The sequence below is a fragment of the Mustela nivalis genome (assembly GCF_964662115.1).
Source record: "Mustela nivalis genome assembly, chromosome: 18".
NCBI lineage: Eukaryota > Metazoa > Chordata > Mammalia > Carnivora > Mustelidae > Mustela > Mustela nivalis.
Genome location: NC_139037.1, coordinates 4,433,176 through 4,457,059, shown reverse-complemented (window position 1 = coordinate 4,457,059; position 23,884 = coordinate 4,433,176). Strand labels below are relative to the sequence as shown.

The following is a 23,884-nucleotide window of genomic DNA, read 5'->3' as shown; positions in this document are numbered from 1 at the left end:
GGACTGCGCAGCGTAGCTCGGTGGGTGCGGCCGCATGGACCGCCCTCTCCGGAGGCACACCCGCAAGCGTGTGGCTGGGTGTGAGCCTGTGTGTCCACGTGTGCGCGCATGGCTGCCAGTGTGGCCGTGGGCAGGCTGGCGGCCCAGAAGGAGAGTGGGCGCTGCTTCCTCGCGGGCGGCTGGGAGGGCTCTGCCTCGAGCGTCCCTCCCGCCCTGATCCCAGCTGGGTCTTCTCCTGGGGGAGGGGCTGCTCTGCTTCCCAGCACCCGCCCCCCCACTCGCCGGGGAGTGGGATCCCGGGATGAGTCAGAAGCCACTGGAGGGCGTCTGCCCCTCTGGGGCCCCGGCTGACTGTACTTCTCTTCCCTGCAGATTTTCCGCCGGGCGGACAAAAACGGTGAGTTTCCCTCCCAGACTGTCCCCTGAATGAGGCCCTGGCTCTTTCTGTCCTGATGCTTCAGGGAAAGGGACCACGGGTGCCGTCCTAAAGGTTCAAAGTACAGGATGCTGAAGTCAGAAGGCCGCAACCCAGTTCTGCCCGGGCCTCAGTTCTCTGTCTGTACAGTGGGATTCCCGTGGTTCGTACTTAGTAGGGGTGCCACAGGGATTCGGGGAGTTGGCATCTGTGGTGCCCGGGTGTTCTGCGTATTGTAGGTGCTTGGGGGAACCTCAGCCCTCAGACCGCTGGGAGGGACCAGAGCAGCCCAGGGAGGGGGTGCCCAGCGACCACCCTTTAAGGGGGCCCCCAGCCTCACTCCAGGCCCTGGCCCATGTCTTCCTCGCCGCCCAGAGAAGTTAGTGACTTGCTCAGGGTCACCCAGCCGCATGAAGACAGGCCAGCTTGTGCTGCGACCCCAGGACTTTTCCCCATGTCAGGTGTCCTCCCCAGCGATGTGAGGGGCACGCTGCCGGGGCCCGTGGATGTGACATTGCACTCCTCCTCGCTTCTTAGAAGGTCTTTCCAGTATAGGAGGGAGGTGGAGGCCTCAAAAAGGACCAGGTTTCCCAAGGGACCGGAGCCTCACAGCTGCAACCAGGAGCAGCACAACTTCGCATAAACACCTGCGTCCTTATTCCCAGGGCCAGCGCCACGCTCTGTGGCTTTAGGGAACCCATCGTCCCTCCACAGACCTCAGCTTCCCCATCTCCAAAGTGGGCTCATCGGTTACTCTTAACTTGCCTGCAGCCTTGGCTGTTGGGAAGGCGCAGGGGGAGATGTGTGAAGGGCGGGGAGCAGGGGGTCCTCGGGCCCCAGCGCCTGGCCCGCGGGGGCTGGAGTTGCAGGTGGCCGCTCTGGCCCGGGGCCCCGCACCTCCTCCCTCCCTGACCCATCCCCTCCACGGTGTTGGGGTGGATTGAGAGGCCTTGGGGGAGGGCCTTGCACAGGCCCAGATAGAAGCCAGGGCCCAGGGGTCTCCATCCCCTGCCCCTTGGCGTGATGATGATCCCTCCCAGGCCTCTTGGGACACGGGACTCCCGCGGTTCCATTTGGAGCAGGGGGGATGGATAGGGCTGCGGGGGCCCTGCCGTGACCTCCAGAAGCGCTTGCGGCACCTGGGCGCAGACGGCCTTCGAGGTTCAGCGGGGGTCGAGGGGCTTGATCCCAGACCCGGATGCAGGTGTCTCTCTGGCGTCTTCATTGTGCCGTGGCCTGGGGCCACGTGGTCACCTTCGCCCATTATGAGTCCCTGGCTAGTAGGAATGTGGGCTTGTCCCTGCCGTGGGCACACAGTCCGTCTTTGCAAAGGTCTGTAGGCTTTGAGGTCACGGGTCTGTTTCCTGCCGAGTGCGGCTCTGCACAGCTGTGGGGCACAGCAGGAGTCTGGCTGCCGGTCTCCCTGCGGGCGGGCGTGGCTCTGCGTGGCCTTCCCTGCTTCTTTGATGACCACTGGACACATCCAAGTGTGTGCGGACCCATGTGTGTGTGTGCACCTGCCTGGTGGGGGTTCGGCACGCCAGCCTCCCTACGGGCCCACGTGGGGTCTCCTCCTAGTCTCCTGTTGCCCCGTGGGAGACCGTGTTTCCGCCCCGTGAGCACAGCAGTGGGGTCCCTCGACATCACTCCGTGGCCCCCATGGAGGCCGAGCCCATCCCCCTCCGGGGGCCTCAGGTCTTCCTGGTCTCCGTACTGAGGGGTCGTCACCGGCTTGATGTCGGTCCCAGAGGAGCTTCGGGGCCTGTGAGGAGGTGGAGTCCCTTCTCCGTCACAGTCTTGGCTCTTGTGACCTCAGGCTGGTCACCAAATGCTTGGGGCCTCAGTTTCCCCATCTGTAAGTGGGCCTGATGACACCGGGACTGCCCTCAGAGGGCCCTGGTGGGACTGTTGCCGGGTCTGGGTGCCCAGGCCATGGGGAACTGTGATTCCAACGCCACCCGTGGGCGTGGACGCTGTGGTTTGCCAACAGGTGTTTGGTTCCTACCCACGCTACCCCGAGAGCTCACGGCCCGGGGGGCTTCCGGCAGCCACCCAGCACCCCCTGTTCCTCGACCTCATCGGGGCTTCAGTGCACTTCTGCTGGGATGAGAAGCATCACCCTCTTTTTAGCGATGCCCAAAGCACGGCCCAGAGCATGCAGGGGCGGGACTGCCGATCCCGGGCTGGGTCGCAGCGAGGGCAGCGGGGACTGAGAGCACGTCCGGGGAGGGGGGGCGGGATGAACCCGCAGGGGCGGCCAGAGCCGCAGACGGACGCACAGGTGGGTGCTGGCCCGGCCCCGGGCACCCGCAGGAGCGATGCCCAGAGGTGCAGGGTGGGGTATGGTCTCGCGGGAGAAGCGTCCAGAACCCCAGGGCCAGGGGCTCGGGGCCAGCCGTGCTGGTGGCCCGCGGAGGGACGCTTCTTTGTTGAGACAGAGCGATCGTGGCTCCTGCGCGGAGGCTGAGGGTCAGGGGTCTGCCCGCAGCCCGGGCACGAAGCCTGGGAGGGTGGCGCCTGACTGCGTTCCTCCCCAGGGACGTGGACACAGCCAGAGGCCTGGCATTTGGAAGGTCACGGTGACGAGGCTGAGCTCATGCTCGTTAGCGAAGACACCTGCCCGCGGCCGGCGCAGCGTCCTTGCTGGGAGGGGGGTGCCAGGCCCTCTCCTCTGCTGGTACAGAGGCCCCGGGGAGGGAGCCAGGAGCTGTTCCTTCCCTCATTAGTGGAGCTGGGCTCATTAGGGCTATGGCAGCACATTCAAGGTAAATGTCAGCCGAGGGGTCTGTGCCCAGGAGGCCGGGCGGGGGCCTCCCTGCCTGCCCGCCCGAGTGCAGCGGGCACGGAGGAGCCTGGACAGGCGGAAGGAGGGGAGGCAGGGAGGCGCCCCCCACACCCCCGAGCTGCACCCGCGCAGCCTTGAGTGGTCAATCCCCGCACGCTTCCCCTCCCCCGCAGTGCAGACCTGGCCTTGCCCTTGGGGGGCGGGGGCTCTCACCAGGAGACTCTGCCCCTGGCCTGGGGGGCGGCATGGACTTGGGGGCCAGTTGGCTGAGGCTCTAGCTCCAGCTGTGGATCCCTTAGCGGCTCTGGGTCTCGGTTTACCGCTCTGGAAAATGGGAGTCTCGTGAAGACCAAGTGGCCCGCGTGTTGGCCGCAGTTCTGCACGGGGCCTCCTTGTTTGTATCAGCCCTGGCGCCTCAGGCAACTTGGAAAGTCTCTTTTTCACAGACTGGAAAGAGCCTCCGTGGGCCGTGCGTCGTTTACAGCTGGTAGCGTGAAGGCCTTTTTATGGTTGCGTGCGTGTGTGTGTGTGTGTGTGTGTGTGTGTGTAGGGGGGTGGGGCGGGGCTTGTCTGCTTTGTTTCGGGGGGAGCTCTTGTTTTTGAAAGCTACAAAGTCATTTCCTTCTGTCACGCGGAGGGAAGCGGGGCGTCGCCCTTGGCCGGGCCCGGCCTCCCGCACAGGCACTCGCTGCCTCCTCGCAGGCCAGAGGGCAGGCAGGCGGAGGGAAGCCGAGGCGAGGTGCGAGGGTCTCCCTGTGCCGAGCTGGTTTCTGGGCCCTACTTTGAGCCCCTGCAGAGTTTGTGGGAGCAAAGAGAGATCGTCCTGGGGCCTTTACAATACAGGAATGGGAGCATGGGTGGTTCTGTCGGTTAAGCGTCTGGTGACTCTTGATTTTAGCTCGGGTCATGATCTCGGGGTCCCGGAGTTGCCTAGTTCATCCGGCTGTTCGCTGGGCAGCGGAGGTTCTCCGGCGGCAGCTGATCTGGAGATTGGGGGATTGTCAGCCTCGGGCTGTCTTATCCCTCAGACACCAGTGCCCGCCCCCTCCCCCCTCCCCCGTCTCCCCCCTCCCCCGCAGACGACGGGAAGCTGTCGCTGGAGGAGTTCCAGCTCTTCTTTGCGGATGGCGTCCTCGACGAGAAGGAGCTGGAAGGCCTCTTCCACACGATTGACTCTGACAACACCAAGTGAGCCAGGCCTCCCGCTGCGGGGCTGGGGCGGCCTCCCGTGGGTCTGGGGGGGCCCGTCTTCCTTCCTGGCGAGGCAGTCAGTCTCTGTGTTCCACTCCCCTGGAGGGGCAGGAGACCCGAAACATCCCCGCACCTGCCGACCCACAGGTCAGGTCTGGTGGCCCCCGCTGGCTGGGGTGACCGGGGTGTGGGCACAGGGACGTCACATTGGTCGGTTTGTCTGTCCTGGGCACCCGTGGCTGAGAAGGAACAGACCCTCGACGCTACAGCGTGCCCACACGGTAACGAAAAGGGGACATTGGCAGTGACCTCCACCTCCTGCTAACTCAGCCCGGTTCTGACCCAGGGACCTCGTGCTCGTCCCCAGTCCCAAGGGGACCTCTGTGACCTTGATCTTCACTGGTCCTGTCTTAAACCAAACTGACCAGGTACCAGTCGTAGTTCTGACTTGAGCTCCTCTCCACCTCGTAAACCCCGTCATAACCCCCCGAACTTGCATCTCAGAACCAGCCAAAACCTCTGGCCTGACCCATCCCTAAGTCAAGTGCAAAGTGTACATTCTGCTCATACCTGACCTCACCAACTCACTCTTTCCCTGGGAAAGAGCAGGTTTGCTGAGCCGGGGTCCCCTGGGACAGGCTGGAGGTATCCCACACAAGGAGCAGCCACCAGGCGTGCCTGCAGGGGACCTGGCACCGTGGTGACCTGGACCAGAGGTTGGGGCTGCGAGTGTCCTGGGAGGCACAGGCCGGGGACCAGGGTGGGCAGGTGTCCTTATCTGGGAAAGGCCACTGGAAACAGCTTCCTGCTGCAGCCCTCGTGAAGGGCTTGGTTTCTGCAAACAGATGGCGGTTTCTGAGCACTTCCTGCAGTCCCCCAGGGAGCTTTGAAAGGGGTCTGTAGGTGGCTTCTGGTTTACTCATTGTCGTGGGGCCTTTTGTGTTGGGCCGGCTGGATGGGGGAAGGAGGCTTAGGCTGAAATCTTCAGCTGAGTACAGTTAAAGAGGCTTCCTCTCTGCAGGACTTGTCAGAACATTTAATATGGGATGTGAATTGGAGGAATCTCCAAGACAGGGCTTCCAGAGCCTTGAAGCTAGATTTCTTTGGCCGTAGGAGCCTTCTCCCAGATGCATCTTACGGAACTGGGATGCTAGGAGCTCTCCAGCCAGGGCAGTTCCTCCTCTCTCAGTGAGGGAACCGGGACCTGGAAAGGGTCCGTTGGCCTGTGCCCCCAGCACGGCCCACCACCGCGTCTCCGTTCGGAGGCTGCTGCCTGCACCTTCCCCAGCGCGGGTGGCATTCTGGGGCTTAGTCTCCTCCGAGGAAGGACATAGCCCTCTCCGCGCTGTAGGCATGGGGATGCGGGACCCCAGGGCGAGGGTGGGGACACGGAGGGCTGTCCCAGGACTCCTGAGAGCCCCAGGACCCGGCAGGCAGGCATGCCCTGAGGGAGGCCCATACTAGTTATGGGCCCCCTGTCTCTGTCCCATTCCCTCCCTTCTCCCAGCCCCTGGCCGAGGCCCATTGCGGTCTGTGTCCCATATGCTCCTGACATGGGCAGCAGAGTGGGGGAGGAGAAGCGAGCGGGGGTGGGGTCAGAAGAGTTGCGGGGGGGCGGAGGGGGGGTAGAGTTCCCTGCTCTGTCCTTGGGAGGGAAGCGTCCTTGACCTCATGCGTGAAGCAGGGCTCGCGGGGCCTGCGTGGGCGATGACGGACGAGGCACCGCAGGCAGCCGGGGGCCATGCACGCTGCGGAGGGGGAGGGCGGATGGGACGGGGACGGGCCTGACCTGAGTCTCCCTCCTTCTCTCTGCAGCCACGTGGACACCAAGGAGCTATGTGGTAGGTGCCCAGCTCTGCAGGGACCAGGACTGGGCTGGCGGGGTGGGACTCGGGGGAGCCCTGAGGGCACAGGTGGGAGGCGTGGGGAGGCCCGCGAGGTGGGGTCCTCCTCCTCTGCCCCTGACCTCAGCTTTGCCTTCCCTCAGATTACTTTGTGGACCACATGGGCGATTATGAGGACGTCTTGGCCTCCTTGGAGACCTTGAACCACTCTGTCCTGAAGGCGATGGGCTACACCAAGAAGGTCATGGGGTGTGGGTGGCTCCTGGGGCTCCGGGTCTGAGATTTCCTCCAGAGCATCCTCAGCCAAGGGGCCTGGACTTGGGATGCTGAGCGCTGGGTGGGTCTGGCTCTGGGGTGGGCTTTCCTGGGGGCTCCCGAGGGCGCTGGTGGAGGCGGGTGGAGCGCGTGGTGCACGGCCCCATGCTGCGGTGTCTGGTGTGGAGCGTGAGGCTGTTTCCTGGAGTTGCGCGTGGTCTGGGCACGCGGTGCTAGAAAGGGAGCTGTGGCCTCCCCGAGCCCTCTAGCGCCCTCGGACGGGAGAGGGACCCGAAAGTCTCGTGCCCTCCTGCAGCGGGGTTATGGGACGGCAGGGGAGGGAAAGGCACAGGTGCCTGTGTCTGCGCTTGGCTGAGGACTTGCACAGTATCCGGTGTGAGCACCCTGTCTGGGCGGCAGGACCGCTCAGAGTGTTGGGAGCAAGCCCGGTGCAGGGACCCCTGCATGTCCCGGAGAGTGGTCTCTCCAGCAGCTCTGCCCCCAGTGCTGTCACCTGCTCGAGTGCCCTGAAGGAGGACAGGAGGCAGGGAGCGGGGACCGGGTTGGGGGCTGGGCGTCGTGCCATCTCTGTTGAAGCTCAGGGGCAGAAGCAGCCCGTCCCCCAGCCTCGGGGTCTGCACCCCACTGGGCCGGGGGCTGCTGGAAGGGCAGGCATCAGAGAAGGGGTGCCCTGGGCTTGCCGAGGACCCGTACTGGCCAGCCCTGGGGTGGCCACGGTCACACGGTCACCAGTCCCATCTCGTAGCTCTGCAAACGGGCTCTGAAGAGGGAACCCTGCAGAGTCCGCCAGATGGCCGTCGCTGCGGGCTCAGTGCGGGGGCTGCTGAGGCAGGGACCCGGCGGGAGGTACGGAGCACGGCCCTGGACTCCGGGCCCCCCGGGGGGTGACAGGAGGGCCAGTTGTTCCCGAGGGGGTGCAGCGCACTGAGCGAGGCGTGCAGGGAGGGAGTGCGGAGTGGAACGTGGTGAGGGACACGTAGACCGGACTGAAGGACGCCCGGGGCCGGTCCCTTCCCCCCGTGAGCCTCAGTTTCTCCATCTGTGGAATGCAGTGTTCACCTTCAGCCTTCAGGGGATTGAATGAAGTAAGGTCTCCCAGCCGCTTAGCACGGGGCCTGGCACAGAGCAGAGGTGACTGTCCTAGCGTGAAGGCTCCTGTCGCCTGCCCGGACAGAAGCAAGACGAATTCTGTACGTTTTTCCCCAGTGGTTCTCGGTTACTGCGCCGCGTCTCTGGGAGAATCCCTTCCTTCCGCTCTCAGAAAAGCCGGGCCTGGTCCTGAGCCTCCGCGTACCCACGGCGCGCGCCTTTCCCCCCGTCCGCTGTCTGAGTCTGGGTCTCAGAGCCTGTCGTAAAGACCGTGTAGGAGCCACTGCCTGTCGTCGCCTGGATTTGGGGTGGACGTTCTGAACGTCGTGGGTGGGCAGTGGGTTTGCAGGGGAGCGTGGAGAGAGCGCAGACCCTGGGACCCCGGCCCGGACCCGGGGTAGCTTCCCAGCTCCGCGCCTGATGGGCCGGGAGACGCGCCCCACGCGCCCCCCTGGGACCCCTCGGGGATGGAGCCGCCCCCCCGGCGAGGCCGTCTCAGGTGTCACCCGAGGGCTCGCTTCCTTCTGGGTCTGCCCATCTCTCTGCCGGGGGGGCCTCAGTCTCCGTCAGGGAGAGGACTCGAGCATCTACCAGTAGGACTTGGACCGGTTCTCGAGAGTCTGGTCTGGGAAGCCGGGCGCACGGGATGCTCGGGGCGGCCTTCTGGGCGTTTCCAGCAGGACCCCTGACGGCTGGTGTTGGCAGGAGCAGCGGCATTTCTGTTCCCGGCTGGTTTTCGAACCCATTTTTGCTGATCGCCATGCAGCTCGCGGTCCTCTGGGACGCTTCCCCTGCGTCCGTGTCGATCCGTGTGGACCACTGGCTTCCGGGGCTGCGGGGTCCCGGTCACGCCGGGACCCGGTGCACTTGGCTTCGCGGTTCCTGGGGCGCGCGGCCCTCTGATTTCTGGGGTGCGTCCTGCTGCCTTTCCTTCCCGCCGATTCAGCCGCCGCGTCAGGCTTCCTCTGTGGCTCGTGATTTTCAAGTCTGTTTCTCCAGTATTTCTCCACTAATGACAATATTAACACCAGCTCTATTTTTAGAAACCTCTTCAGTCTGTTAAAATATATATATATATATATATTTTTTGCCTTCCCTTCATTACATTTCGTCTTAGGAGGTCGTAGTGAGTCTTTTAAATTTCCTTTGGATGGCGTGAGTCTCCTTCAGCTCTTGGCGGGGTGGATTCTATTCTTGGAGTGTCTTCTGCGGAACATTCCTTCACTCCCTGGGAGAAACCCCGGCGGGCACCCGGACCCTCTGGCGCAGCGCTGAGCTCTCGCTTGGTCTCCCTTGGAAATAGCGGCTGGACATTGATTTGGGGATGAATTGTGGGTTTGGAAGATCTTGCTGTGTGTGAATCCGCTTCTCCACCACGGAATCCTTTTTTTATTCAAAAATAGAAGGAACTTATCCAGGAAGCTGGGGTCAAGGTCCACCTCGGGGGAGAGGAGGGGGGAGTATATTCATAGATCTTTGAGGTCATCCTGGTTCCAGTGAAACATTTGACTTTTTGTGTCCCTTTTAGTGCCGTTTCAAATAAAACTGTCATGGACACATTCAGCTTCGCGATCAGCCATGCATAGTATGTTGATGGTTTTTTTTATTAACATACAATGTATTATTTGCTTCAGGGGTACAGGTCTGCGAATCATCAGTCTTACACAGTTCACAGCACTCACCATAGCACTCGCTGTCCCCAGTGTCCACCACCCAGTCACCCCATCCCTCACTCCCCAACCCCCAGCAACCCGCAGTTTGTTTCCTGAGATTAAGAGTCTCTTATGGTTTGTCTCCCTCCCAGTCCCATCTTGTTTCTTTTTTTCCCTCCCTATCCCTCAAACCCCCAACTCTGCCTCTCAAATTTCTCATATCAGGGAGATCATATGATAATTATCTTTCTCTGATGGACTTATTTCGCTCAGCAGAATACCCTCTAGTTCCATCCACGTTGTTGCAAATGGCAAGATTTCGTTTCTTTTGATGGCTGCATAGTATTCCATTTGTGTATATATACCACATCTTCTTGATCCATTCATCTGTTGATGGACATCTAGGTTCTTTCCATAGTTTGGCTGTTGTGGACATTGCTGCTGTAAACATTCGGGTGCACGTGCCCCTTCGGATCACTACGTTTGTATCTTTAGGGTAAATACCCAGTAGTGAGATTGCTAGGTCATAGGATAGCTCTATTTTCAACTTCTTGAGGAACCTCCATGCTGTTCTCTAGAGCGGCCAAACCAGCTTGCATTCCCACCAACAGTGTAGGAGGGTTCCCCTTTCTCCACATCCTTGCCAACTTCTATTTCCTGACTTGTTAATTTTAGCCATTCTGACTCGTGTGAGGTAGTATCTCACTGTGGTTTTGATTTGCATTTCCCTGATGCTGAGTGATGTGGAGCACTTTTCATGTCTGTTGGCCATCTGGATGTCTTCTTTGCAGAAATGTCTGTTCATGTCCTCTGCCCATTTCTTGATTATTTGTTCTTTGGGTGTTGAGTCTGAGAAGTTCTTTTTTTTTTTAAACTCTTTTTTTTTTTTTTAAGATTTTATTTACTTACTTGACAGACAGAGATCACAAGTAGGCAGAGAGGCAGGCAGAGAGAGAGAGGGAAGCAGGCTCCCCGCTGAGCAGAGAGCCCGATGGGGGTCTCAATCCCAGGACCCTGAGATCATGACCTGAGCCAAAGGCAGAGGCTTTAACCCACTGAGCCACCCAGGCGCCCCAGAGTTTGAGAAGTTCTTTAGAGATTTTGGATATTAGCCCTTTATCTGATATGTCATTTGCAAATATCTTCTCCCAGTCTGTCAGTTATCTTTTGATTTTGTTAACTGCTTCCTTTGCTGTGCAGAAGCTTTTAATCTCGATGAAGTCCCTATAGTTCTTTTCCCCCTTGCTTCCCTTGCCTTTGGCGATGTTTCTAGGAAGAAGTTGCTGCAGCTGAGGTCGAAGAGGTTGCTGCCTGTGTTCTCCTCAAGGATTTTGATGGATTCCTGTCTCACATTAAGGTCATTCATCCATTTTGAGTCTATTTTTATGTGTGGTGTAAGGAAATGGTCCAGTTCCGTTCTTCTGCATGTGGCTGTCCAATTTTCCCAACACCATTTGTTGAAGAGACTTTTTTCCATTGGACATTCTTTCCTGCCTTGTCGAAGATTAGTTGACCATAGAGTTGAGGGTCTATTTCTGGGCTCTCTATTCTGTTCCTTTGATCTGTGTGTCTATTTTTGTGCCAGTACCATACTGTCTTGATGATGACAGCTTTGTAATAGAGCTTGATGTCTGGAATTGTGATGCCACCAACTTTGGCTTTCTTTTTCAACATTCCTCTGGCTATTTGGGTCTTTTCTGGTTCTATATAAATTTTAGGATTATTGGTTCCATTTCTTTGAAAAAAATTGATGATATTTTGATAGGAATGGCATTAAATGTGTAGATTGCTTTAGATAGCAGAGACATTTTCAAAATATTTGTTCCTCCAATCCGTGAGCATGGAACATGTTTCCATTTCTTTGTGTCTTCCTCAGTTTCTTTCATGAGTACTTTATAGTTTTTTGAGTACAGGTTCTTTGCATCTTTGATTAGGTTTATTCCTAAGTATCTTATGGTTTTGGGTGCAATTGTAAATGGGATCAATTGCTTAATTTCTCTTTCTTCTGTCTTGGTGTACAGAAATGCAATTGATTCTGTGTATTGATTTTATATCCTGACACTTTACTGAATTCCTATATGAGTTCTAGCAGATTTGAGGGGAGTCTTTTGGGTTTTCCACATAAAGTATCATATCATGTTGATGATTTAAAAACAAAAAATCTAAAATCTTCTTTGACCCCAAACAGGAACTTGATGGAGATTGAATTCAACAATACCTATTCTTCTGTAGCTCTAGTCTTATTCTAATGTTTGTCCTGTTGGGCTATGTTTTAAAAACTTCTGTTTGCCAGTTTTACCTGTTTGCTTTTTTTAAACATTTTATTAGTTATTTTAGAAAGAGAGCATGTGAGCAACCAGTGGGGGAGGGGCAGAGGGAGAAGGAAAGAGAAACTCCAGCAAACCCCCCACGGAGCACAGAGCCTGACTTGGGGCTCCTTCCCGATCCCACACCCCTGAGATCACGACCTGAGCCAAAATCAAGAGCCAGACTCTCAACTCTCTGGGCCACCCCGGCGCCCCCAGCTTTGCTCCAGATGCCCAGCCCCTCGACACATGTCTTTCCATTTCCCGCTACGGTTCCTGCTGTAGCTACGGTTTCCAGGCTTCTCTGGTCCGCCCTGCGTCCGCAGGCTGGTGGTCACTGCTCTTTTCCACGTGGGAAGAGCAGGGCTTCCGTTCTTCTGACAATCCGCTGGACGTCTTAAGCCTTGACCTTGGGTGTTTTCCCTGCAGCTGGGATTCTCGGGATTCGGGATTCTCTCGTGGGGCGGCACCTCCTCGCTGACTCTCCCCGGACCTCTGCCGCATCCCTGCTCATCCCGGGCTCCCCCGTGCGGTCACCGTGCGGGGAGGGAAGTGAGCAGCCCCGGTTTCCCCGCCGCGCTCACACCCTGTGATTTCCAGGTGATACGGTGCTTGAGCTGTTTTGATAATGACCTTGTGGGTGCTCAAGTGGAAGACGGGGTCATCCTTTCCAGAACGGGAAATCGGAAAATGGCTGTGCCTTCTGTGTTAGGACATGTGTATTCCTAAGACTCGTTGCAAAGAGGGGAACCGTGTCTCTCGTACAAATGAAAAATGCATATGCAGTCCCTCGTTTTGGCCAACCCCAAGATTTTTATTTATATTAGAGGTGCTAATAACATCACCGCGCTACTCCTTTTTTTTTTTTTTAAAGATTTTATTTATTTATTTGACAGAGATCACAAGTAGGCAGAGAGGCAGGCAGAGAGAGAGAGGAGGAAGCAGGCTCCTCGCTGAGCAGAGAGCCCCATGCGGGGCTTGATCCCAGGACCCCACGACCATGATCTGAGCCGGAGGCAGAGGCTTAACCCACTGAGCCACCCAGGCGCCCCTCCTTTTTTTTTTTTTTTTTTTAATATTATTTATTTATTTGAGAGTGACAGAGACTGAATGAGCAGGGAGAAAGGGAGAGGGCTCTCCGCTGAGCAAGGAGCCGGGCTCTGGACTCGATCCCAGGATCCGGGGCACATGACCTGAGCTAAGGGCAGACGCTTAACCGCTGAGCCACCCAGGCCTCCCCTCACCAGTGATTCCTTAAGCTTTGGTTTCAAAGTTGAGAAAATCACTTAAAGCCATAAGGCTTATTATTATTATTATTATTATTATTATTATTATTTTTGTCTCCAGATAGGAATTTTCTTCAATAAATTTTTTTTTTAAAGATTTATTTATTGGACAGAGAGATCACAAGTAGACAGAGAGGCAGGCAGAGAGAGAGAGAGAGAGAGAGGGAAGCAGACTCCCTGCTGAGCAGAGAGCCGGACGCGGGACTCGATCCCAGGACCCCGAGATCATAACCTGAGCCGAAGGCAGCGGCTTAACCCACTGAGCCACCCAGGCGCCCCTTCTTCAATAATTTTAATCTCAGAAATACAGAATTCACATCTCTCATTTACAATTACTTGGGTCGCATGTACAGTTTTCATACCAAATCTTTATATTATTTACCGTATTGTCTCTATTTAATTAAAAAGTACTCATGATTTAATTTTGGACTACTTCAAAGTAGGGACTGTGAATAATCAAAATTAAGAATTATTTTTGTTACTCGTCTTAGCTTCCTACTTTCTGTATCATTAGTATGAATATTGAAAGGACTCAGGCATTAAGGTGAGAACCTGTAAGAGGTCACAGCTAGCTCAAAGGAAAAGTCAGAGAACACACACCATGTAGAGAAACGACCAGGAATTCTGGAATGACTTTGTGAATAAATGCAGAGTTGGCCCCTGTCCCCAGTGACAGTGACAGTCCCTTGCACTCTGCCAGACAGAATTCATGTGTGCTTCTGTAGATGAGAATTCTATTCTACGTTCTACAGTTTTAAGAGTCACTCTAAAACAAAGGAAGACTTAGCACAGAGGTACGAGACAGGAGACCCAGTAAGAAGCTTTCTTGTCCAATGTGAACTTTCACACTTTCCTGACAATACTCTTTTCATTCCTGTTTCTTTTTCTTTTTCTTTTTTTTTAAGATTTTATTTATTTGATAGATCACAAGTAGGCAGAGAAGCAGGCAGAGAGTGCGGGGGAAGCAGGCTCCCCGCTGAGCAGAGAGCCCTATATGGGGCTCGATCCGAGGATCCTGAGATCATGACCTGAGCCAAAGGCAGAGGCTTAACCCACTGAGCCCCCCAGGTACCCCTCCATTCCTGGTTCTTATTGTCCAATTTATCTGTCCTCTGAGACCGTGATGAGCTAATTTGTCCCGCTGAATGATTTAATCTCTGTATTTTTAATGTGTTCCCTTACTATATTTTTAGCTGTGTTGTTTGATGCATATAGACTTCTGTTATGCTTTTATTATATAAATGGTACAGGTTTAATGTCCAAAATTTAGGAAATAGAGAAAAGTATGAAGAATAATTTCAAATCGTTTCTGACTCACACCATCCTCACCACTGTTAATCACGTTAGCTTATTACCTCTGAGCTTCTTTTGTTCCCCTGTGACTCTTCAATATACTTAATATCGTTCTGTGCACAAAAACTTATTTTTTGCCTTTTTTCCACCTAATATTTTAGCAAATACTTTTCCCACATTATTAAAACTGTCCAGAAGCATCTTTTAAAATATTCATATTTAAATGTACTTACTGTTCTGCTCTTTGGGGCATATTAGAATATTACCAGGTTTTTCTATTACAAATAATACTGTAACCTTGGGACATAAAAATTTACGCACATTTTGCAGGATTTCTTCAGGATGGGTGATCAAAAGTGAAATGACTGGGTCAAAGGGTATAAAGCAGAATTGCTTTAGGAAGTGGCTGCGTCCCTCTGAGACCCCATTGCCATGTTTATCTATCTATTTATTTATTTATTTTTGAGATTTTATTTATTTGTGAGAGAGAGAAAGCACGCACAAGCAGGGGGAGCAGCACGCAGAGGGAGGAGCAGGGTCCCTGCTGAGCAGGGAGCACGATGCGGGACTCCATCCCAGGACCCTGGGATCGTGACCCTAAGCAGAAGACAGATGCTCAACCGACTGAGCCCCCCAGAGCCCCTCCACGGCCATGCTAATAGCCACTTTCTCACCCTTTGCATGAAGGTTCAGTAGAGCCCTGCCCTTGCTCTGCTAGATTTTGCCGTTTTATCCTGACCCTTCTAACCTGTGGAATACCGTGTCCTCTAAATCCCATCCTCGAGTGACACCACGACTTGTCCTGTTCATCTGATCAGATTTGGTGGCAGGATTTTTTTGCACAGGCTTGATGTCGTTCATCTTCTGCTGCTGTTTTGGTTCAGAAATGCTTCCATGTGGCTCTCATTTCAAGTCTGGGACTGTGTGCTTATACGAGGGAACTCAGGGTGCTTTCTTCCTTTCTTTCTTTCTTTTTAAATTTTTTAAAAAAGACTTTATTTATTTGACAGACAGAGATCACAAGCAGGCAGAAAGGCAGGCAGAGATAGAGGGGGAAGCAGGCTCCCTGCCAAGCAGAGAGCCCAATGTGGGGCTCGATCCCAGGACCCTGGGATCATGACCTGAGCTGAAGGCAGAGGCTCAACCCACTGAGCCACCCAGGCGCCCCAGGCTGCTTTTTACTTGCTTTTATTGTTACACTCTGTCAGCTCTGCCTGCTGTTGGACTCTTAGGCTTCCCAGGTTCTTCCTCTTTCCTGGGGCAGTTTCCAGGTCCGCTCTCTTAAGAGCTGTTGACTGGGATTTGGAAGGGAAACATTGTAGCTTTCATTGTTCACTGGCCATGTAGCAAGCAGGCGCTGGGTGGGTGCCCTTGGTGGCTTTTATACCTACCTAATAAAAGACATTTCCTGTACCTCTTGGTGGAATTAAAGGACGTTCTAGGTTTTCAGATTATTTTTTACTGTACTTGCACCCTCTTTATTGACATAATCCAGGGGGATCAAAATGAAGTGATGATGAATCTTTTTATTTCCTGGCCTCTCTAACCTTAAATTTAATTGGACCATCACTTGCTGCCACTTCTCACGACTTCCCGGATCACGAGTTCTTTCTCTGATTCGACCCTGGGTATTTCGAGGGGAAATTCCGAGGCTGGAACGGCGCTCACTTCCGAGATATGCCGGTTTCTGTGTCATGTGTCCGCCTGGTACAGAATTCCCAGATCTGATCCTTTCCTTCTGGAATCTGTGGGTTTGGTGTCTTGGCTGAGGCGTTGGTGATGGAGGAGAGATCTGTAAAGGCGGCATTTTCACCCCTTGGGAAGATAACTGGTCTTTCTGGAGTTCAGCTAGCCACTTCCACTCCTGGGTCTTTGCAACCTCAGCCACAGGTCTAGGTGCTTCTCACTCACTTGCTGCAGCTCATTTTTCTGCCTGATGGTTTCTAGCGGGTTTTCTGTCTTTGCACGTAAGTTCTTACCCCATTATATCTTCTTGGCTGTTCATTCATCCGGGGCCCCGCTGATCCCTGGATTGAGAGCGCTTTCGGCCAATGCAGGGGAGGGTAATCAGTCACCGAAACGCTTTAGGGGACCAGAGCCTTATCTACCTTCTGCCGCAGAGTCATTCTCTGTCAGGGCTCGTCGCCGTCGCCGGTGTTGGCACAGGCCAGCCCCCTCCACACACCTCCCTGCGTGTGCCCGCCCACTTCCCACCCACGCCTGCCTCCATTTCCCTCTCTGTCTCTAGCCATGCTTCCCTTGTGCACTCATTGCTAATTAATTTGCAGTCAGAGTGACAGATGGCTTAATTTGCTGTCCTTGAGAGCCCTGTCGTCCCTGGCCTTGCGGGGACTGGGCAGAATTCCACGGTGCGGGCAGCTGGCTGCGGAGGGTGGGTCTTGGCTGAGGCGGCGGGAGAGGCCACAGCATCGGCCGTTCTGGGGACCCGCGTCCCCAACCCGGTGCCCTTTGATCCCTTATCATCCTTGAGCGACCCGGCTGAGCCAGAACCTTCTCAGTCCCACCGTCAGGCCTCTGAAGCCACGGGGCTCTCCTCTGGATCCCGGAGCCTTGAGAAATGTCTTTGCGGCCGGCTCTTGACAGAAGGGGCGATTGCGTCTCCCGCCACAGAGCAAAGTCTGTGGAAACCCTCCTCCTCCTCTCCTCACTGTGCTCCCCTCGTGGCCTCGGAGTCTCCGTCTCCTCCGGCTCCCCCCCCCCGCCCCGCACCCCCTGCTGCCCGCTCCTGCTGGGATGGCGTCTCCCACCTTTCCTTGAGGGGGGCCTGTTGAACCTCTCTGGTCGCTCTGGAGTCGTCTTCCGTGTCTCTGAGGAGCACATGGGGGCCCCGGAGCCCGAGGAATCGTCCTCGGAGGAGGGAGGGGGAGGGGGTGTGTGTTCTCCGGGCATTATTCTTCCCTGTCGCAAGGGCATCGGGAACGCCACCGCCAGGGAGCACACTCGTCCCTGCCAGCCCTCACCAGCGTCACCTTCACGATGCTGTCCTCGTGCTCTTATCACCACACTGTCACCACCACCACCGTCCCCATCACCGTCATTGTCACTGCCATCTTCGTCACCGTCGCCGCCACCAACACCCGTCTTCACCGTCGCCACCCGCATTGTCCCCGCCATCATCCGTGTTACCAGCGTCAGCTTCGTCCTGATCACAGCAGCTGCTGGTCACTGAGCACTTGCTTTGGGACAGGCACGACCCTGAGCATTTGATATCCATGTCGCCGTTCAGTCCTCCAGATGACCTTGGGAGATAGATGCTAGGGTGACGCCTGTCACCGTCCCAGAGGGGAGGAGCCAGTCCACGGTGCAGCCAGGGCTCCGACCTCGTCTCCAGATCCATAGCCTGTGTCCTGACGCAGGAGCTCTGCTGTCCCCCAGACGCGGGTGGCCCTGGGGTCCCCCTTTCCTCCTGCGAGGCAGACGCCAACCCCAGGTGCCCCCCCAGCTCTGTGCCAGACCCTACCCCTAAGTTCCCTCCCCAACCCCTCTCGCATCTGTGCCCCTTCCCTCCACAGGTGTACGAGGGCGGGAGCAACGTGGACCAGTTTGTGACGCGCTTCCTTCTGAAGGAGACGGCCAATCAGATCCAGTCGCTGCTCAGCTCTGTGGAGAGCGCCGTGGAGGCCATCGAGGAGCAGACCAGCCAGATCCGGTGTGTCCCGGGCCCCCCTGGGTCCCCGGGGGCTGCGTCGCCCACGGCATCTGCTGCTTGCTGGGGCCACGTGTGTGCTTGGGGGCTGGGGGGCCTTGGGCGAGGGGCTGCACCTCTCTGTGCTCCTATTTCCCCATCTGGAAAGTGGGGGCGATTCGATCCTTGCCTCATCAGCGACATGAGCGTGGAATGAGGCGCTGTCCGCGCAGAGCACGGGGTTTGCGTGCGGGACCCGTGCGCGTTGGGACGCACATGCGCGCGGAGTTAAGACCGTTTCCGAGAGCCTGACCGGTGCGCCACGTCCCTGTACCTCTCACTTAGGTTGTTCCCTAGGACTGTTCTATGATTTGCCTCGTTTTTGAAACCTGGAAGCTACGTGGTTGCCATCACTGGAGAAGCTTCCGTGAGCCGTCAGTGACGTAGCTAGAAAACCAGGCCCCTGTGATGCAGGGAAGCCTCAGGCCTGCCCTCCCCTCCGTCTGGGGGTCTCAGAGGCCTTAAAAAAAGAGTAGCAGCCCCAAACCCCGGAAGGGAAGAGAAGTGCAGTGATTTCAGGCTGCGTTTGCACGTCAAAGTCAAGGAGAGAGTCTGTGTGGGGAAGGGGGCCCGGCGCCCAGAGACGAGTCACTCTCCTTCCCCTGGGGGCCAGGAGCCCTCACATTTGCCGTCCCAAGTTGAGACACACCCCCCTTTCCAGAACAGCCGATGCATCTGGTGTGGAGGAGACATACAGACAAACAGTGGACAGGAACCACAGTGGCTCGCCGGGGCCAGGGTGTCGGTGGCTGTCCTGTGGGGGGTTTGAGCACGTGATGTGTGGCTGGTGAGGGCTGGTCCCAGCCGGACAGGATTGCAAGAGTTGCTCAGGGACGCTGTTCCCCAAATGTGCGTGCTCTGGGCACCCGTGGGCACAGCACCTGGAAAATATCAAGTGCCGGTGCCCGGCCCCCGCTCGTGGCCCCCACCCATGGCCCCCACCCATGGCCCCCACCCATGGCCCCCACCCGTGCCTGCTGGATCGGAGTCCGGGGTTGCTGAGCCCAGCACTCTGCCTCCGTCCGTGCTCAGCCCTGTGACTAGAGGGCTGGTCCCCAGAGCTCTGGAGACTGACATGGAGCTTCCTTTCATTTTTGGGTCAGCATCTGGATTCAAAGCTGTGTGTTGTCTTTTGCGGTAGGACAGGTGTTGGTGGGTGCTGTCGGGGGCTGATTCCCTGCTCTGTGCATGTCCCGTCTTGTGTCACCAGCCCCATGCTGGGACCTTCCTTTGGGACTTTGGTGGCAGAGGGATCTGTTTGCGACGGGGAGGCACATCTCCACGTGGACTCCCCTGCCTTGAACTGCCCCGAATCTCCGCTAATTTGCCCCCAGGCAGCAGGTCTCCTTCGGCTCCCCTGTGCAGGTGCCAGCTACCGGTTCCAAGCCCAGGGCCCCTATGGGACTCCCCTGGTGCCCATTTGTGGTGTGACAGCCACGTTGGATTTGCTGCTGGTTTGTGGAGCATTAGGATGGACACCTCAAAGACTCCGCCCACCTTTCCCCTCCCGGAAGACTTGGGGTGGCCCTGCGTTATGGGGGGCGCGGCTTGCGGAACTCTCGGGATCAGGGATCACGGGAGACAAAGTCTGGAATGTCCCAAGGCAGGAGGAGGCCCGGGACAGGGCACGTTGGCCGTGTGGCGGGGTGTGTGTGTGGATCTCGGTGTATTTGCGGGTGTGGGGGAGTGTCCCGGCATCTCTTTGCACTTGGGTGTTTGGCCACTTCTGAGCCCTCACTCCCCGGCCAGACACTGTTGATGAGCTGGTGACACTGATGATGAGCTGCGTGTGCCCATCAGGGCGTGCCAGGGCTCTATCCTGTGTGCACCATTGTGCATGGGGCGGTGGACAGGGACAGGACATGGGGCCTGGCTGAGGGCAGGAGCACTGATTTTTCTGTGCTGGTCTGTGCCCTCTCCAGACTCTCTCTTAGGGCTCCCGTTTTCAGAGAGGGGGCCTGTCGAGCTGGTATAGACCCAGGTTCCCTCCGCCCGACCCCAGTGAAGCCGGGAGAAGAAGCTGTCACTTCTGCTGTGGGGTGGAAGCCTGGCTCAGCGTCAGCCCTGGAATGGACCCCGACTCCCCTGGGCACAGACCCAGGGCTGGGTCATCCTAGAATGCCTGCCAGCTGTGTGGTCTTGCAGAAGGCACCTGTCCGTGGGCCTCCTTTACTGCTCAGGAAACCAAGGCCATTATGGCAGCCCCACGGGAATGGGACCCCATCGGGTCACCTGTGCGCATTTCTGCTCACAACGGGTGCTTAGTGTTTGTCCAAGTGGCCAGGGTCCTGCGGCCTCCGTCATCGGTGTGTTTCCTCCACTCCAGCTGCAGACAGAACCACAGCAAAGCCAGCCACGGCGTGGTGGAGACCTGGTCCGGAAGCGCCGCGCCCCCCCACGCCCCCAGCGCCAAGCTGGGGGCTGCAGAACAAGGGAAGAGTCTCCCATCTGGTGAGAGAGTGGCGCCCTGGGAGGGTGGGGGTGACACCGGCGGTGGCCCGGATACAGCCTGGGCCTCCAGATGGGACTGGGAGGGCTGAGAGCGCCTCACACTTCCCACAATCAGCATCTCTGTTTCGTTTCCTTAGTCTCTGCAGACCCCAAGGAGGAGGGCCTGGAAGCCCAGATTAGCCGCTTGGCAGAGCTGATAGGACGGCTGGAGAGTAAGGTAAGCCCACCCTGCCGTCACCCTCGCCCCTGCACCCAGTGAGTGTAGGGTCAGGCCTAGAGTCTGACGGGAGCCCCGGACCTTGGGCCAAGGGGGAATGGGGGAACAGAGAACAAGACTAGGGGAAATGTGTCCCGTGTACCTGCCCGAGGAGAGGTGCCAGGGGGGAGGGGGAGCTGTCACAGGGCTGGGGGCAGCTGGGAGGGGCATCTCAGGGAGCAGGAAGGAGTCAGCAGTGGCCCGGATGGCCAGGCAACAAGGTTTCTTGTGGCTTTGCTGGAAGGTGGGCCTGGCCTGGGCAGGTGATGGCAAAAGGCAGTAGGTGTGGAACAGCAACGTCCCAGAGGCGATTAGAAGCATTCCAATGACCCGATGCATTCATGGCCTCTTTCAAATATGGTTCAGTACGTCCACGGGTAATTAAAAAAAACGGCGGAGTCTCTACAGAATCCTGTCTTCCGAGAACATTTCACCACTCAGTAGGTCCTCACAGCACAACCCACAGGGGCCGTCCCCAGTACCGCAGGCAGGGCTTGGAGCCTGCAAGTCTGATGTGAGGCTGTGGGCGGGGCTGATGTCCCCTGCGGCCACTTAGCAGCTGTGTGACCCTGGGCCAGTGACATACGCTCTCTGAGCCCCAGACTCAGAAGCATTCAGAGTAGTCCACCCCCAGCCTTGTTGTGAGGATGAAAGAAAATGAGGTCTTAACGCCTCCCCCGGAGCCTGCCGCGGTGAGCATCTACTCAGCGGTTGCTGGCCGTCGTTACTGGATGTTCTGACACCAAAACCCAGACGCATGTGTTTGCTTGGGGGACCCCGGGCAGCCGCTCCCCGCGAGCTCAGTAGTTACAGCCATCGTACGTGTCTCCGAAGTCTCTGGATTTTTCACATCTTTGGCAAAAGGGCAAAAAAGTACTTTCCTGGGTTTGGGGGAGAGGAGGGCTCCGCGGGGGCGGGGCTCCCCGCGCAGAGGGAGGCCGAGGCCAGACCCGCCGCAGGGGAGCCTGGGGGCGGAGGCGGCCGTCCACCTGCCGGGGGCCGAGGTGGGATCCCCCTCCCCGGAAAGCCTGCCGAGTGGGCGCGGTGGGAACGGCTCGGCAGGACCCCGAGGCCCGGTTGCCATAGCAACTCGGCGGCGCCTCCGGAGGGAGGTGGTTTGAAGCTTATTTTTAGCGCCCGGTCGCCTTAACAACCAGCTGGCTGGAGACCTCGGAGCACCTGGGTGTCCTGGAGATGGGGCGGGGCCCCTCCTGCCGGCCCCTGATTGGTCCAGGCCGCCCGCGGGAGCCAATCCGGGGTCGCCAGGGGGCCCCGCCCTCTGCGTGCCCGCCTAAGCCTGGCTGCTCTGCCTGGGTGGGACTGATGGGTGCTGGAGGGGTTGGGGCAGGCGTGGTGCCCCCGCACCCCCCGCCCCCAGGAGCCCGCCTCGGTGTTAAGGTGAGGGGCCAGGCACACCTCGGGCACCTGCAAAGCTCCTTGCAGCCCCGCGTTTCTGAGAAGTCCGCACCTTCTGCAGGACCCGCTGCAGAAATGAGGCCATTTGGGGCACAGGCGTTAGGGGACCTCCTGGAGAATGTCAGAGGTGGTGACCGCGTGGATCACAGGCCCGACCACCACTGGCTGTTCTCCTGAGTAGCAGATATGTCTCACAGTGGTGTGTCCTCCACACGAGAGGAAGGACCCCGTGTCCGTGACTGTGCGGGAGACACGGGCCGTCCCCGTGGAGGATGGTCGGGAGCAGGCGCAGAGGTGGCCTTCGTGGGGTGCACAAGTTGGAGAAGAACCAGGAATCTGTGGGTGGGGAGGTGAGAGACCCTGGCTTCGAACCCAGTCTCCTCCAGCCACGCAGGTTTCGTGGCCTTCGGAGCCAGGGTTCTCAGCTCAGAAACAGCCTGAGCATCCGTCGGGTTGTGTTCTAGACCCCAGCACAGGGTCGTGAGCACAGGGTCGTGAGCTGTGTGCACGCGGTTCCTGCTCTCTTGGGGCTCGTGGGGGCGGGGGCAGTGTCTTCCTCAGTCTGGACGGTTCAGCAAGATGTGTTTGTAAAGCATTGAGTTCAAGGCCTGGGGGAGGCCAGGGTAATAGACCAGCCTATGGAGAGCATTGGATTCACGAGGCACCGGGGGTTAGGACTCGGGGTGATTGGTATGTTGATGGGGAACCTCAGGGCTTTGCCAGCAGCTGTGGCAAAAACCCAGCATCCCGGATTCAAGTCTCAAGCCCCCATGGCTGCATGTCCCCAGAGGACCCTCCCCTGCTGGCAGAATGCCCCCTGGGTAGATCTGGTCGCCCTCTGTGCCTCCCAGTGCTCCCACATGCCAAGGCCAAAAGGGCTCTCGGCCGCTCTGCAGTCCGTCGCCCAGCCTGGCTTCCCAGCTCCCCTCAGAGCCAGCGCTGTGTATGGACCGAGCTCCATCTAGCCACCTGGGGACTCCAGAGTCCCTGGACCCATGGGGTGGGGAGGCTGGAGCTCTTTGATGGCTTTCATTGTGGTAGTCCTGGAGGCCTCCTTAGGGGAGGTGGCCTTTGTCTCCAACACATCTTTGTATGTTTTGGTTTCAGACCGTTTGGTTTGATCTTCAGCAGCGCCTCTCGGATGAAGAAGGCACCAACATGGTGAGGCCCGGTCCCTTCCTGCCCCTCTCCTGCGGCCCCGTCCCTGCGGGAGCCCGGCCTCGATGCCGGCAGCTCCGTGTTTGACACCCCCGCCCCGGCACCACCACCAGGGGAGATGCAGCCCCAGCTGCTGGTCCCCCAGCCCTCCCAGGGGTGTTTTTTCGTTCAGAAACAGTTTGGCTCAGAGCAAAGTGATCATCGCAGTGACGCCAGGACAGTTGTGCTGCGCCTGGGGATGTGGCCTCTGGGACCAGAGCGCCTTGCAGGCGGCTCCCAGCGTCCCTAGAGCCTCTGGGAACACCCTTCTCGGGCGTGCTGCATTGGCGGGGCTGCTGTCAGCTTAGGGCTCTCCAGTCCTCGCTCCCATTAGCCCGTGTAAGCGCGAAGGGCGCGTGTGTACCTGTGAGGTTTCTCTGGTTTTATGTTGGCCGAGTTGTCAGAGCTCTCTGCGGGAGGGTCTGGGGAGGCCAGGTCTTGGGCTGTGCCCTGGGGGCAGGAGGGGTCCCAGGAGGACAGAGGGGCCGAGGGACACAGCCGGCCCACGGGCGCCCACCCTCACCCCTCTCCATGGCCCCCAGCACCTGCAGCTGGTCCGGCAGGAGATGGCCGTGTGCCCCGAACAACTGAGTGACTTCGTGGACTCCCTGCGCCAGTACCTCCGCGGCACTGCCGGGGCCGGGAGCTGCTTCCAGTGAGTGGGGCTGGGGCTGGAGGGCCGGGCTCCCCCGAGGTCAGACGGTGCCCCAGGGAGGTCCCT

General features: G+C 57.7%; 1 protein-coding gene across 3 annotated transcripts in view; it reads left to right on the top strand.

Moving 5' to 3' along the window:
* The window catches only part of NECAB2 (N-terminal EF-hand calcium binding protein 2), a gene marked incomplete at its 5' end in the record, with an annotated part of 28,185 nt that overhangs the window by 2,296 nt on the left and 2,005 nt on the right, over positions 1–23,884 (top strand). For all 3 annotated transcript variants that reach the window (XR_014305886.1, XM_082712074.1, XM_082712073.1), the window contains 9 exons: positions 373–397; positions 4,280–4,388; positions 6,207–6,232; positions 6,379–6,476; positions 17,671–17,807; positions 20,170–20,294; positions 20,432–20,511; positions 23,074–23,127; positions 23,706–23,818. Coding sequence is in view for 2 of the 3 variants with exons in the window: in XM_082712074.1 (XP_082568200.1) it covers positions 373–397; positions 4,280–4,388; positions 6,207–6,232; positions 6,379–6,476; positions 17,671–17,807; positions 20,170–20,294; positions 20,432–20,511; positions 23,074–23,127; positions 23,706–23,818 (767 nt within the window). The remainder of the gene's footprint in view (positions 1–372; positions 398–4,279; positions 4,389–6,206; positions 6,233–6,378; positions 6,477–17,670; positions 17,808–20,169; positions 20,295–20,431; positions 20,512–23,073; positions 23,128–23,705; positions 23,819–23,884) is intronic.